General features: G+C 42.8%; 1 protein-coding gene across 1 annotated transcript in view; it reads right to left on the bottom strand.

Moving 5' to 3' along the window:
* Positions 1-12,177, bottom strand: part of LOC306757747 (integrin alpha-5-like) — a gene marked incomplete at its 3' end in the record, with an annotated part of 91,720 nt that overhangs the window by 36,982 nt on the left and 42,561 nt on the right. Inside the window, exons 16-17 of the mRNA XM_079242873.1 lie at positions 5,881-5,936; positions 5,191-5,345 (exon numbers count right to left, since the gene is read on the bottom strand). Coding sequence (XP_079098999.1) covers positions 5,191-5,345; positions 5,881-5,936 — 211 coding nt within the window. The remainder of the gene's footprint in view (positions 1-5,190; positions 5,346-5,880; positions 5,937-12,177) is intronic.

Here is a 12,177-nt window from a genome sequence, read left to right as displayed (position 1 = left end):
CAATAAGATTTTTTTAAATTAAAATTTGGCAGATAGAGAGAGAAGACAGAGATTTCCATTCATCCAATCATCTATTCTCCGCTGCTTATCCGGGGTCGGGTCGCAGGAGCAGCCTAAGCAGAGAGGCCCAGACTTCCCTCTCCCCAACCACATTTACCAAGGGGGCAATCCACCTGTCGATCTCACGCTCCATCCTTCCCTCATGACCAAGACCCCGAGATATTTAAACTACTCCACTTGAGGCAGGGCCTCAATCCCGAACCGGAGAGGGCAAACCACCCCTATTCCGGCTGAGGACCATGATCTCAGATTTGGAGGTGCTGATTCCCATCCCAGCCACTTCACACTGGGCAGCGAGTCACTCAATCAAGAGCTGGAGATCATGGCCAGATGACGCCAACAGAACCACGTCGTCCCCAAAAGAAATCCAATTCTGAGGCCACCAAACCCCCTCAACACCTCGGCTGCGCCTAGAAATTCTGTTCATATAAGTTATGAGCAGAATCCGTGAGAAAGGGCAGCTTTGGTGGAGTCCAACCCTCGCTGGAAAAAATTCCGACTTATTGACGGCAATACAAACCAAGCTCTGACACCTGTTGTACAGGGACTAGACAGCTCGTACAAGGGGTCCGTACCGCATACTCCTGGAGTACCCCCTACAGGACCCCCAGGGGGACATGGTCGAATGCCTTCTCCAGGTCCACAAGCCCCAGAGATAGGAGAGTCCACCCCCGAGTACCCCACGTCTGCTGCCTCATTGGAAGTCATGTTGGCAGGATTGAGAAGATCTTCAAAGTACTCCTTCCACTGACCTGCAACGTCCCGAGTTGAGGTCAGCTGCTCTCCACCTCCACTGTAGATGTTGATGGCGCACTGCTTCCCCCTTCTGAGTCGCCGGATGATGGACCAGAACTGCCTCGAAGCCGTCCGGAAGTCATTCTCCATGGCCTTGCTGAACCCCTACCACGCCCGAGTTTTTGGTTTGGTGACAGTCGAAGCTGCATGCTGCTTAGCCTGTTGATACCTATCAGCTGCCGCCAGAGTCCCACAGGCCAAGAACGCCCAGTAGGACTCCTTTTCAGCGTGACAGCATCCCTCACTGCTATCCACCAATGAGTAACAAAATGCTCAGGCTCCTTCCCCGCCAGAAATGTGACGTTCCACATCCCCAAAGTCAGTTTCTGCAGCTGAGGATCGGACTGCCAGGGACCCTGCCCCTTCCCGCCGCCCAACTCACATTTCACCTGAATCCCACAGCTCCTCCCGCAGACGGTGAGCGTGGCAAGGGAACACCTTTGCTAATGGTCATAATCATCGTAGGGGTCGCTGAGAGTCACATAGATTTCTGCAGCATCAAAAAAGTGCATTCACACCAAGTTTGTCTGGAGGACTTTTACATTGCACAAAACCACCTTGATAACATCAAACAGTTACAACAACTGCTCACTAGGGAAAAATATACCAGGAAAGGACAACTGACCAATTCATTGGCCAGGACTGAAAACTGAAAGCTTTTTCACAATAAGTAAACTAGAAAAGCAAACCTTCCATTCTTCTTTTTCACATTTCCAACAACTCCTGAAAATATCATGAAAATCCATCCATAACTTTATGAGTTATCTTGAACACAAACAGACAAACAAAAAAACAGATAAACGTCAGTGAAAGCATGACCTCCTCGGCAGAGGTAACAATAAATTTATGCAGTCTGGTTTCTATTTTTACTTTGGTGATCAAACCTAATGCAGTTTTCATAAGAAACTGTCCAGGTTTGGCAGCAGAAGAGGCAGCAAACTACCCATCATATTGATCTCCAACATGTCTTAGTCACCTCTTTCCTTTGAGTTACTGAATGATCTGTTTGCTTTCACACAGCTATTGAAATGAAACCCCAGTTTTCAAGAATTCACCTGATTGATCTGAACCAGAGGGTGAATGAGTGTTCACACTGCTCTAAACAAAGCATCCATCCATGGAAGAGGACCAGGTTAATCTAAAGCAGATCAAACAATGTGAATGCTCCGAATCACTGGATCTTTTTTATGTGTGATAGTAAGCAATTATGGCAAACCATGGATTGACAGATTTGGCTTTGTGGGTAGTAATGAGGGCACTGTGTTGGTGTAGTATAGTGAACAGAGAGAAGAGCCAAAAGCCAAAGCTTACCGTTTGCTGTGACCCAAAAAAAAAAAATGAGACCATGGATACAAGCAGCTGAAATGAATTTCCTTCAGAAAGTCGCCAAGCTCAGCCAGAGAGACTGGGTGAGGATTTCATGCATCTGGAGGGAGTCGGGAGGAGAGCTGCTGCGCCATCATAAAAAGCAATTAGCTGAGGGGGTTCAAGCATGTTAAAAGCACTCACACAAGTAGTCTGTCCTAGACATATCGCCCGACTGATATATCCCTAGAGCCCGACCGATATTATCGCCCGATATGGGGGTCAAGGATATCGGCTATCAGTAAAAAATTGCCGATTTTTTATTGATTTATTTTAGTGATATATTTGTTTCTGCATCTCCATTAATGAGACTGCCCAGTTAAAAATGTAATTGGGCTACACATGGGCGCCATCTGCTGGATAAGTAGCGGGGCGGGGTCATCCTTGCTCATGGCTGCCTACCGTGGAAGCCGAGACAGAGCACACCGGACAGTGAAACAGATATTATATAAACGCTGAGCCAAGTAAAGTCAAGTCTGCTCACCAGCATTTTATATTTTGTCACTGGTAAGTTGAAATAAACAAACAGTTATGTTTTCCCTCTTACATTCTCTACAGACTGGTCATTGCGTGCCTCGTGGTCGCGCTGCATTTAAAGCTACGATGATTTTTACCTTGCTAAAAGTTAAGCATGCACAAATAAAATGTGAAGCATAGCTGTCTAAGTGCATAAAAGCATCATAACTGGAGTGTTTTTAGTGACATAAAGTTATTGTGTTTCTTTCTCTTTCTTAAAATAAGTCTAGTCTTCATTAAACGGCTCTTTGCCATCGTAAAAAACATGTAGCAACCTGCTGTGTTAATACATCCATCCACACGCTGGGTTCTACTGTTACTGCTATAGTAGTGCAGTACATCCCACCATGCAACATTTTCAGGCCCAAGCATGATTAATATTATATACAATCAGAAAGATATTGGTGTTTTGTGACGGATAGACAGACAGGACAGACTATGCTGAAGTTAAATAGCGACTATCGTCACCATCTCTAAAAATAGCCACAATCTGACGGCTGTTTTTTCCAACAGTGTCTTTAAAAATGACGACTTTACATGTTATAGAGGCGCCCCCAAAACCCCCGTAGTCATGAGGAAAGTCATCAGAGGGAGGAAAACTTGATGTTTTACAGCGAGGAAAGCCGTGCTTAGTGTTTAGCCTGGTGAACGTGTGTGAAAGTTGGTGGCTGCGTGCCATTTACACAACTTCTGAATACTTATTATTATTAGTGGTGGAACGGATCATCATTGATCCGCGATCCGTTCGGATCAGTATCTACGGTTCGGCACACACGGGATCCGCGGATTGATATGAAAATAAAAGAAAGCTGCGTGCATAATCGTTCCACACAAGTGCAGCGTGGTCATGGCGAGCGGAAGAACTTTAACGCCCCGGTTCATTCAGATCCCCTGTGTGGGAACACTTTGGTTTCCCTGTCAGACACGATGAAGAAGGAAAGAGGTCAGCTGATAAAACATGACGGTGTGTCGGTGCTGTGGAATAAGAAAACCGGATTTACAGTTTTTAAATCAGTGAATAATTCAGATCGTTCATGGTGTCTAACAGGTAGACATGAGTTTAAGAATGAGCTTAGAATGTAGTGTTTTAGCTTTGAGTCATATTTTTAAATTTTTTCCTGGTGGATGGATTTATCGGCCATCATATCGGCTATCGGCTCTAAAGTCTTTGTATCGGTAGCAAAAAATCCATATGGGTCGGGCCCTAGTCTGTCTTCCAAGGTATTCCAGGTATATCGTACTCGAAGGTGACCCCAGGAATTGCAAAGCCTACTGATTACATTATTGGTAAGAAATTATAACATTTTTCATGTTCTTGAGGTCAAAAGGACAACATGACATCATTTTGATTTATAGTCATTGTTGAGGACTGGCAGCTTGCTCCGCATGCATTAGCCAAGCAGAACTTTCATCTAGTCCGGCTCCAAGAATCTTGTGTAATTGGTTTAATACTTGAGATAGACATGGTTAACCTGGAAATGCATGACGTGGAAAATGATCACCTTTGCATTTCTACTGATGTGAAATTGAATGGACAATTTTAACTACTAGGTGATCAAAATGGCGAGAAACAATGCAAAATAATACAACGCATGGTAAATAAAGATACAGGCACCACTGGGAAAACCTTTAAATCCATGAGAAGGAGCTGGAGGTTGTTGCAGGATCTCCCTCCTGGACCTGTTACATCTACAACCTGACTTTGGATAAGCAGCAGAATGCGAATGGATGGATTTGCACAGTTTAAATGTCTGGTGTTGGCCATGTGTTGCCTTTTGCACACACTGAACAGCCGTCTTCCTGCATCCAGCCAGAACTCATCTCTAGCAGAAGCCCTATGTGATTATGTGAGCACAAATTGTGGAATAGTTCTGAATATCTCCAGTATTTAAGTATTAAATGGTTATCGCGTTATTATGCCTGCGACCCTTCATTGGACTAAGCGATTAGGATAAAGAATGAATGAAAAGACGAGTTATTATGGCGTTGTGAGCTAGATTAACCTTTTGTGATTAGAAAAACCAGATCAAGCATAAGTGGTCCATTATCATTAATCCATAATTGTGATACAAGATGCTTATTAGGCTTAGAAAAGAAAAAATGCAAATTTCAACTAGGTAGAGTAGCATGTCTGTGACTAGAGGGTTTGCGGTTCAATTCCGGCTCCCCATTAATCTGTCATTGTGTTGCTGGAAAAGGCTCTTCCAACACCCTTATGTCTAGTGTCAGTATGGCTGGTGGCTGAATGTGAATGGAGAGGCTGCTAGCGCACACTAGCTGCCACATTTACCCAGAGCAGACCACCATCCAGTATGTATGAGATTATGACACCCCATGTACAACAAACCATTTTTTCCTTTTGTAAGTCTACTTGATATTAAAAATATTAATAAAAATGGATGCAAACAAATGATTTTTAAGATTTAGAAAAACGTGACATTTGCCATAACTGACCTGTAGGTAGATCTTGCTCTCATGGCACAAGCTGTCTCCATTAGTGAGGTTAAAGGTTGTCAACAGACTGGGCTGCTGGTTCTCCAGAAACAAAGTCCTCCTGATTGACTCCATGTTCTGTTTCATGCTGTCTAATTGCACCTCCACCACAAAATCTTTACAACACACATGCATGACGACACACACACATTCGCACACACACACCCACCCACAGACACACAACACACACAAAGCAAGTGAACAATCAGAATGTGCATCATCTGCACAACTACATGTTACTATTACACACAAAAATGCATGCCAAGGTATGCGTAGCCATGTGTACACATATTTTCACAGATATACTTTCTTAACTGAATGTAAAACCACACATGTTCAGAGGTGATTATCATGCTATAAAACCTTTATTTGCTGTTTTTTTTCATTTTGTATGGCATACAGAAACTTATAGAAAGTATAACTGTAAGCCACATCAGAGAGATTATGCAGAGAATACAGACAATACACACCCATGCACTGTAAATAAACACTTGTCTAAACTACTGGAGCCCACCAAGCTACCCCGTATTTACATGGTTGTTCTTTTATCTCGCTCCAAACTACCACATTGACCACAGAAAGGTTCAGCATAATTGTGGCGACACGAGGAAAGCATGGGTAATGTGGAACATGTGTGCGTGCATGCCTTACCTAGATGAGACGGTAGGTGCTTCCCATTAGCCAGAAGGCAGAAACTGATGCCAACGCTGGAGGTTCAAAGTAGACAGTACATATAAAGAAAAAGGAAAAAAACTTTTACATGCATTACATTCATGAACTGATGTAAAGCACTTCTGTGTGGGTTTACAATTGAATTTCTATACACTAACTAAATAGTAAATGGACTTGTATTTATAAAACGCTTTTCTAGTCATGCCGACCACTCAAAGTGATTTACACGACATGTCACAGATACCCATTGCAGGGTTCAGTATCTTACCCATGAACACATGGGCACATAATCAGGTGAAGCCTAGAATCGATCATCAACATTGTAAAGGACAACTGCGGTTCCTCCTGAGCTACACCCGTAACTTTGTATTTTCAAATTGAAAATTCATTAGTTGCAGAGAACTTTGAGATTCCAGACTTCAGGTTGGCTGCACCCAATACCAACAGTAGCCCATTGTTGTCTTTATTTAATCCCTTTCGAATACGTTTTGTGTTCATTCAGTTTCTGGTGTAAATAATGCTGATTTGTTATCAATAATGGGGTTGTAAATGAAATATTGCTTCAAATTGGTTTATCAACCATTTAGTGAAAGTTGGCCAGTGTTGTCATAGTGCACATTTTTAAAACTGGTTTGTGATTTTCAGAATTTTTATGACACAGACTATTTTTTTAATGTACAAAATGCATTCCTACGTCACTCACACATGCTTGTAACTATCCAAGAAGGTCAGAAAGCTTGGATGTCCAGGTAAATCTCCCGGGAGCCGTCTTTACCAGGAAAACTAGAATTATGCCAGAGAGTTGTTACATATTTGGCTATTCAGTCATGTGAACAGGGACTAAGTTTTCATTGGTTTCTAATGCAGAAACAGGCAGCCTGGGTTTGTATGTTAGGTTGTGCAAATTGGAAGGCTATATTGATTCATTTATTAATTCATTGTAGATTACACTGTCTGATGGCAGCAAATTGTAGTAGCTCTGACTTGCTATATTGATTTTTTAAGAGTACAAACTCTTCTCATATAGATATTAGCTCAAATTAGGTCTGTTTTTCTGAGGAATTCACACCGGTTCGGTGGGTGTCCTGCAAGGAAGAATTTTCTGCTTATTTTTTACTCGCTCAAAACTTATGATGAGTCACCATGGCAACAAAAGACTTGTTTACAATTGGGATCAACTAATTAAACTCTCCCAAATCAGGATTATCAGAGAAACAACACATCAAATCCCAATGGAGTTGAAAAGAAAGAGAAGAGGATGCAGAGCGGGAGTGAAACAGAGGAGAAAGCGATGGAGATTTAAACCATTTTTTCCAACAGCTGTGATGGGTAACATGATATCGCTAGCTTACAAAAGAGCCCGAGATGCCAACATGGTCTCAGAAAGACATGGCATGCACATCCCTGACTGTAATGTGTCTGTACCGGGCTTTAAAACGGTCCGTGCAGACCGCAGTAGACAACACAGCGGAAAGCTAAAGGGTGGTGGAATTGCAGTGCTGGTTAACCAGCGTTGGTGTCAACAACAGCTCCCTCTCTGCAACTCTACCAACATTCCAGCAGTTTGTCAGCTGCTCCACCAGAGAAAATAAGATGTTGGACTTATTTTATGCAAATATGAATAATGTATACAGTTGTTCTGCCCTGCCTCCTTTAGGAAGATCTGACCATAATCTGGTTCTTCTCACCTCCACCTACAAGCCCATCGTTCAGCAGCAACCAGTCATCACAAAGACTATCAACATCTGGTCTGCTGAAGCTGAAGATGCTCTTAGAGGAGGCTTTGAGGCTACAGACTGGAACGTCCTCTGTGAACCTCATGGAGACGACATCAACGCCATGACTGAGTGTGTGACAGATTACATAAACTTCTGTGTGGACAGCATCGTCCCAACAAGAACAGTGAGGTGCTTCCCCAATAACAAACCCTGGATCACCAGTGACCTGAAAAAGCTGCTGAACATCAAAAAGAAAGCCTTCAGGGATGGAGACAGGGAGTTATTGAGGGCAACACAAAAACAACTTAAAACACAAACTAAGAAGTGCAGGAGGACTACAGGAAGAAGTTAGAAAGTCAGCTCCAGCAGAATAACCTGAGGGATGTGTGGTCTGGAATGAAGAAGATCACCGGCTTCAAGTTAAAGGGGGACCAGCCTGATGGAGGTCTGGACAGAGCTAATGAGCTGACCATATTCTTCAACAGGTTCAGTTCACCCCCTACCTCCAGCCCAACAGACCACACACCCTCCATAAGCCCACTGCTTTCCTGTCACGCCTCCAATCTGTCACCCTGCAGCTCAGTCATGGACCAGAACACAGCTTCATCTCCCTCCACATCAGGACATCCTGAGACCTCCACCTTGTTTGTCTCCTGCAATCAGGTTAAGAAGCAACTTGAGAAACTGAACCAGAACAAGGCTGCAGGTCCAGATGGTGTCAGTCCCAGAGTTCTCAAGACCTGCTCAAAACAACTATGTCCGATTCTCCAGCACCTTTTCAACACCAGTCTGAGACAAAATAGAGTCCCAGTGCTGTGGAAAACCTCCTGCCTTGTTCCAGTGCCTAAAAAAACACAACCAGCTGAACCAAGTGACTACAGACCAGTTGCCCTGACATCTCACATCATGAAAGTCCTGGAGAGACTCTTACTGGCTCACCTCAACAAGCAAGTAAACACCTTTCAGGACCCATTCCAGTTTGCATATCGTAATGGACTTGGGGTTGAAGATGCCATCATATACCTGCTCCAGAGAGCACACTCTCATCTGGACCATTCAGGCAGCACTCTGAGGGTCATGTTCTTTCATTTCTCAGTGCTTTTAATACCATTCAGCCTGCTTTGTTATGTGAGAAGCTCCATAAATTCCAGGTGGATACCTCCACAACCACCTGGATCTATGACTACCTCACAAACAGACCCCAGTTTGTGAGACTGAAAGGTTGTGTGTCTGAGATGGAGGTCAGCAGCACTGGTGCACCACAAGGAACTGTACTCTGGCCATTCCTCTTCACTCTGTACACCTCAGACTTCCAGTACAACTCTGAGTCCTGTCATCTGTAGAAATACTCTGATGACTCTGCAGTTGTGGGGTGTATCAGGGATGGACAAGAAGCAGAGTACAGAGAACTGGTCAGTCAGTTTGTTAAATGGTGCGGTGACAATCATCTCATATTAAATAGCAGCAAAACAAAAGAGATGATTGTTGACTTCAGGAGGAAGAAGAATAAACAAAGCACTGTTTCCATCCTGGGAGAGGAGGTGGAGGTGGTGGAGGAATACAAGTATCTTGGAGTTCAGCTGGACAACAAACTGGACTGGAAATGCAACACTGACTACATCTACAAGAAAGGTCAGAGCAGACTGTACTTCTTAAGGAAGCTGAGATGGTTTAACGTCTGCACCAAGATGTTGCATATCTTCTAGAAGTCTGTTGTGGAGAGTGCAGTCAGCTTTGCAGCATCTGCTGGGGTAGTAGCATCAGAACCAGAGACTTGAAGAGAATCAACAAACTGATCCAGAAAGCTGCTTCTGTGCTTGGAGTAACTCTGGAGCCGCTGGAGCTGATTGTCCAAAGAAGAATGCTGCACAAGCTGATGAAGATGATGGAGGATTCTTCACACCCTCTCCACAACACAGTGATGAAACAACAAAGTGTGTTCAGTGAGAGGCTTCTTCAGGTCCCATGTAAGACTGAAAGATACAGAAGATCATTCCTGCCAGCAGCCATCAGCCTCCGGAACAAGACCTCCTCTAGTTATTATTATTATATACTACAATATTTCCCTTTGGGGATTAATAAAGTATTTTTAATTTAATTTAATTTAATTTTCCTTTCTTTCATATCCTGGGACTGATTATGCAGCTCATTTTGTCTATTGACTGTCTGATGACTCCAAAGACATTGCCAAATTATTTCTGTTATGTCAATCATTATGTCTGTAGACATGAGGGGAAAGTTGAGACAGCCACTCAAATACGAGGCTGCAGAAAGTTTTTAAATGGAAAATTGTCATGGTAAGAATTGGCACCCACCATGTTTACTATATTTTCCTGGCTTAGCCGACAAAATTGTAATGACAGATGTTTAAAGGCTTCTTGGGCATGTTAGAATAAACTTTGAAAATTTCCATTAATCTAACCTATCATCCTCTGATCTAATCTTCTCTTCTAATCCACTTCTATGTAAGATATTTCACCGGAAGTTAAAAAGCATTCAATGGGAAAATATTACTTTGGTAATACTTTGGTAGTTACGAGCATGCACAAGAGAAGAATGCAAAAATGACGAAAAAGATCTATTTTAGATACTCACAAACAGCTATCTTGGTGGCGTCCATTTGGCACCCTAAGAGTGAGTGAGTCTGAGCGTGAATGGCTCTTTGTCTCTCTGTGTTGGCCCTGTGATGAACTGGTGACCTATCCAGGGTGTACCCTGCCTCTCAATCTTTCTTAAGTTCAGAAATGAAGACTCACACATAAATAAAACGAAAGGAAAAGTCTGCCCCTCTCTGAGGCATATCCTTGCTGCAAGGCAATATTTAATTTATTTCAAGTGAGTTAAAATCTATTTCCAAGCTAAGATTTTAACTGCACCCAACACTCTGTCCACCTTTCTGTCCTTTCATGGAGCTTTTCCATAATTTTTGCCACCTCCTCCTCTGCTCCTTGCCTCTTTTTCTTATTGTTTCCAAGGCAGCAAAAACACAGAAAAACACTAAAACCAGATTTGAAATGTGTTGAGGCATGTAGTTCCATTTCAACTACCTTGAGATGGAAAGGTAGTTGAAATTTGTAGCTTTCTCTGGCTGAATCTATAGTCAATGTGTAGTTCAGGGAGACTCAGACAAATAAACTGACACACACTAAGTCATTTAACATTTTCGAGAGCCAAAGTACTTTCTTAAATGTCTTTTGCACAAGACATGCAATGCATTCTATGTTCTATTATTTTCAGAGCTCTGAAGCTGCTTTTAAATTTTACAGGTTTTTTGTTTCACAACTGAAGAGTTATGGCCACAGAAATAATACAGTATGTTGGGTTGCTTTATAATCAAATCAAATCAAATCAAACTTTATTTCTTGAGCACTTTTCATGCCGAAGGCAACAGAAAGTGCTTTACAGGATCAAATCAAGTCATAAGGATTAAAACAAACAGTGGATAAAAAGGCATTTAAAAATAATAGACACAAGCTCTTTCCACACACTCACACACACACACACACACACACAAGGACATAGAGCAAAGAACCCCCCCACACCCACCCACCCACATTCCCTGTAAAACATCATTCCATGAATACTGTCTCTTTAACTGAATTCTGGTTAATAAAACAACTAAAAACATTAAGTAAGTGATAAAAGTTCTGACTTGGTGCTGATGTGAGGAAACAATACCTCGGGATTCATCCACACCAGGAGCCAGTCCCCCGCATGCTCATAGGGGCCGCTGCCACGGCAACCGCACAACTCCCAGGCAGCAACGGGGCCACCCCGCAGCTGTGAAGCTGCAGTGGTGGACCCCGCGCCACCCAAACAGCAGCGGTTGTCATGACAACAGCCCCCAGACCAAACAGGCAGGGCCCCCAGCGTGCAGGATCCCCATAAGGAAAACACTGGAGTTAAAACCAGAAGTTAAATAACCTGAAGAAACAGTAAGAAGTAAGAGCAACAATAAAAGAAAATATACATATATACATAGAAGGACTTCACAATAATGTATTAAAAATAAGAAATCTAATAAAACAATTTAAAAATAAATTAATAAATTAAGTAAATTAAGATAAGTAAATAAAGTAAAATAAAATTCTAAATGCTAAGCTAAAAAGGTGTGTCTTGAGCCTCTTCTTAAAAACATCAACAGTCTCGGCGGCCCTGAGGCTCTCTGGCAGGCTGGTCCACAGTCCAGGACCATAACAATTGAAAGAGGTCTCACCGTATGTCTTAGTTCTGACTTTAGGAACCACTAAAAGGCCGGTACCAGACGACCTCAGGGTCCGTGAAGGCTCATAATTAAAAAGAAGGAGAGATAAATAAGAAGGCCCAAGACCATTAAGACATTCAGAATCTTAAAATCAATCCTGAAGCACACAGGACATCTTAAAACTGGTGTAACGTGTTCCCGCCCTCTGGTCCTCTTCAGAACTCGTGCCGCTGAGTTCTGTAGTAATTGTAGGCTGGAAAGAGACTTTTTAGGAAGACCAGAGAGAAGGGCGTTACAGTAATCTAATCTACTGGAAATAAAAGCATCAGCACCTCTGTGCTGGCAAGAGAGAGA

The sequence above is a fragment of the Telmatherina bonti genome (assembly GCF_933228915.1).
Source record: "Telmatherina bonti genome assembly, chromosome: 6".
In the NCBI taxonomy this organism is placed as follows: Eukaryota; Metazoa; Chordata; class Actinopteri; order Atheriniformes; family Telmatherinidae; genus Telmatherina; species Telmatherina bonti.
The sequence above is the reverse complement of the archived record's forward strand: the minus strand, read 5'-3'. Positions and strand labels throughout refer to the sequence as shown.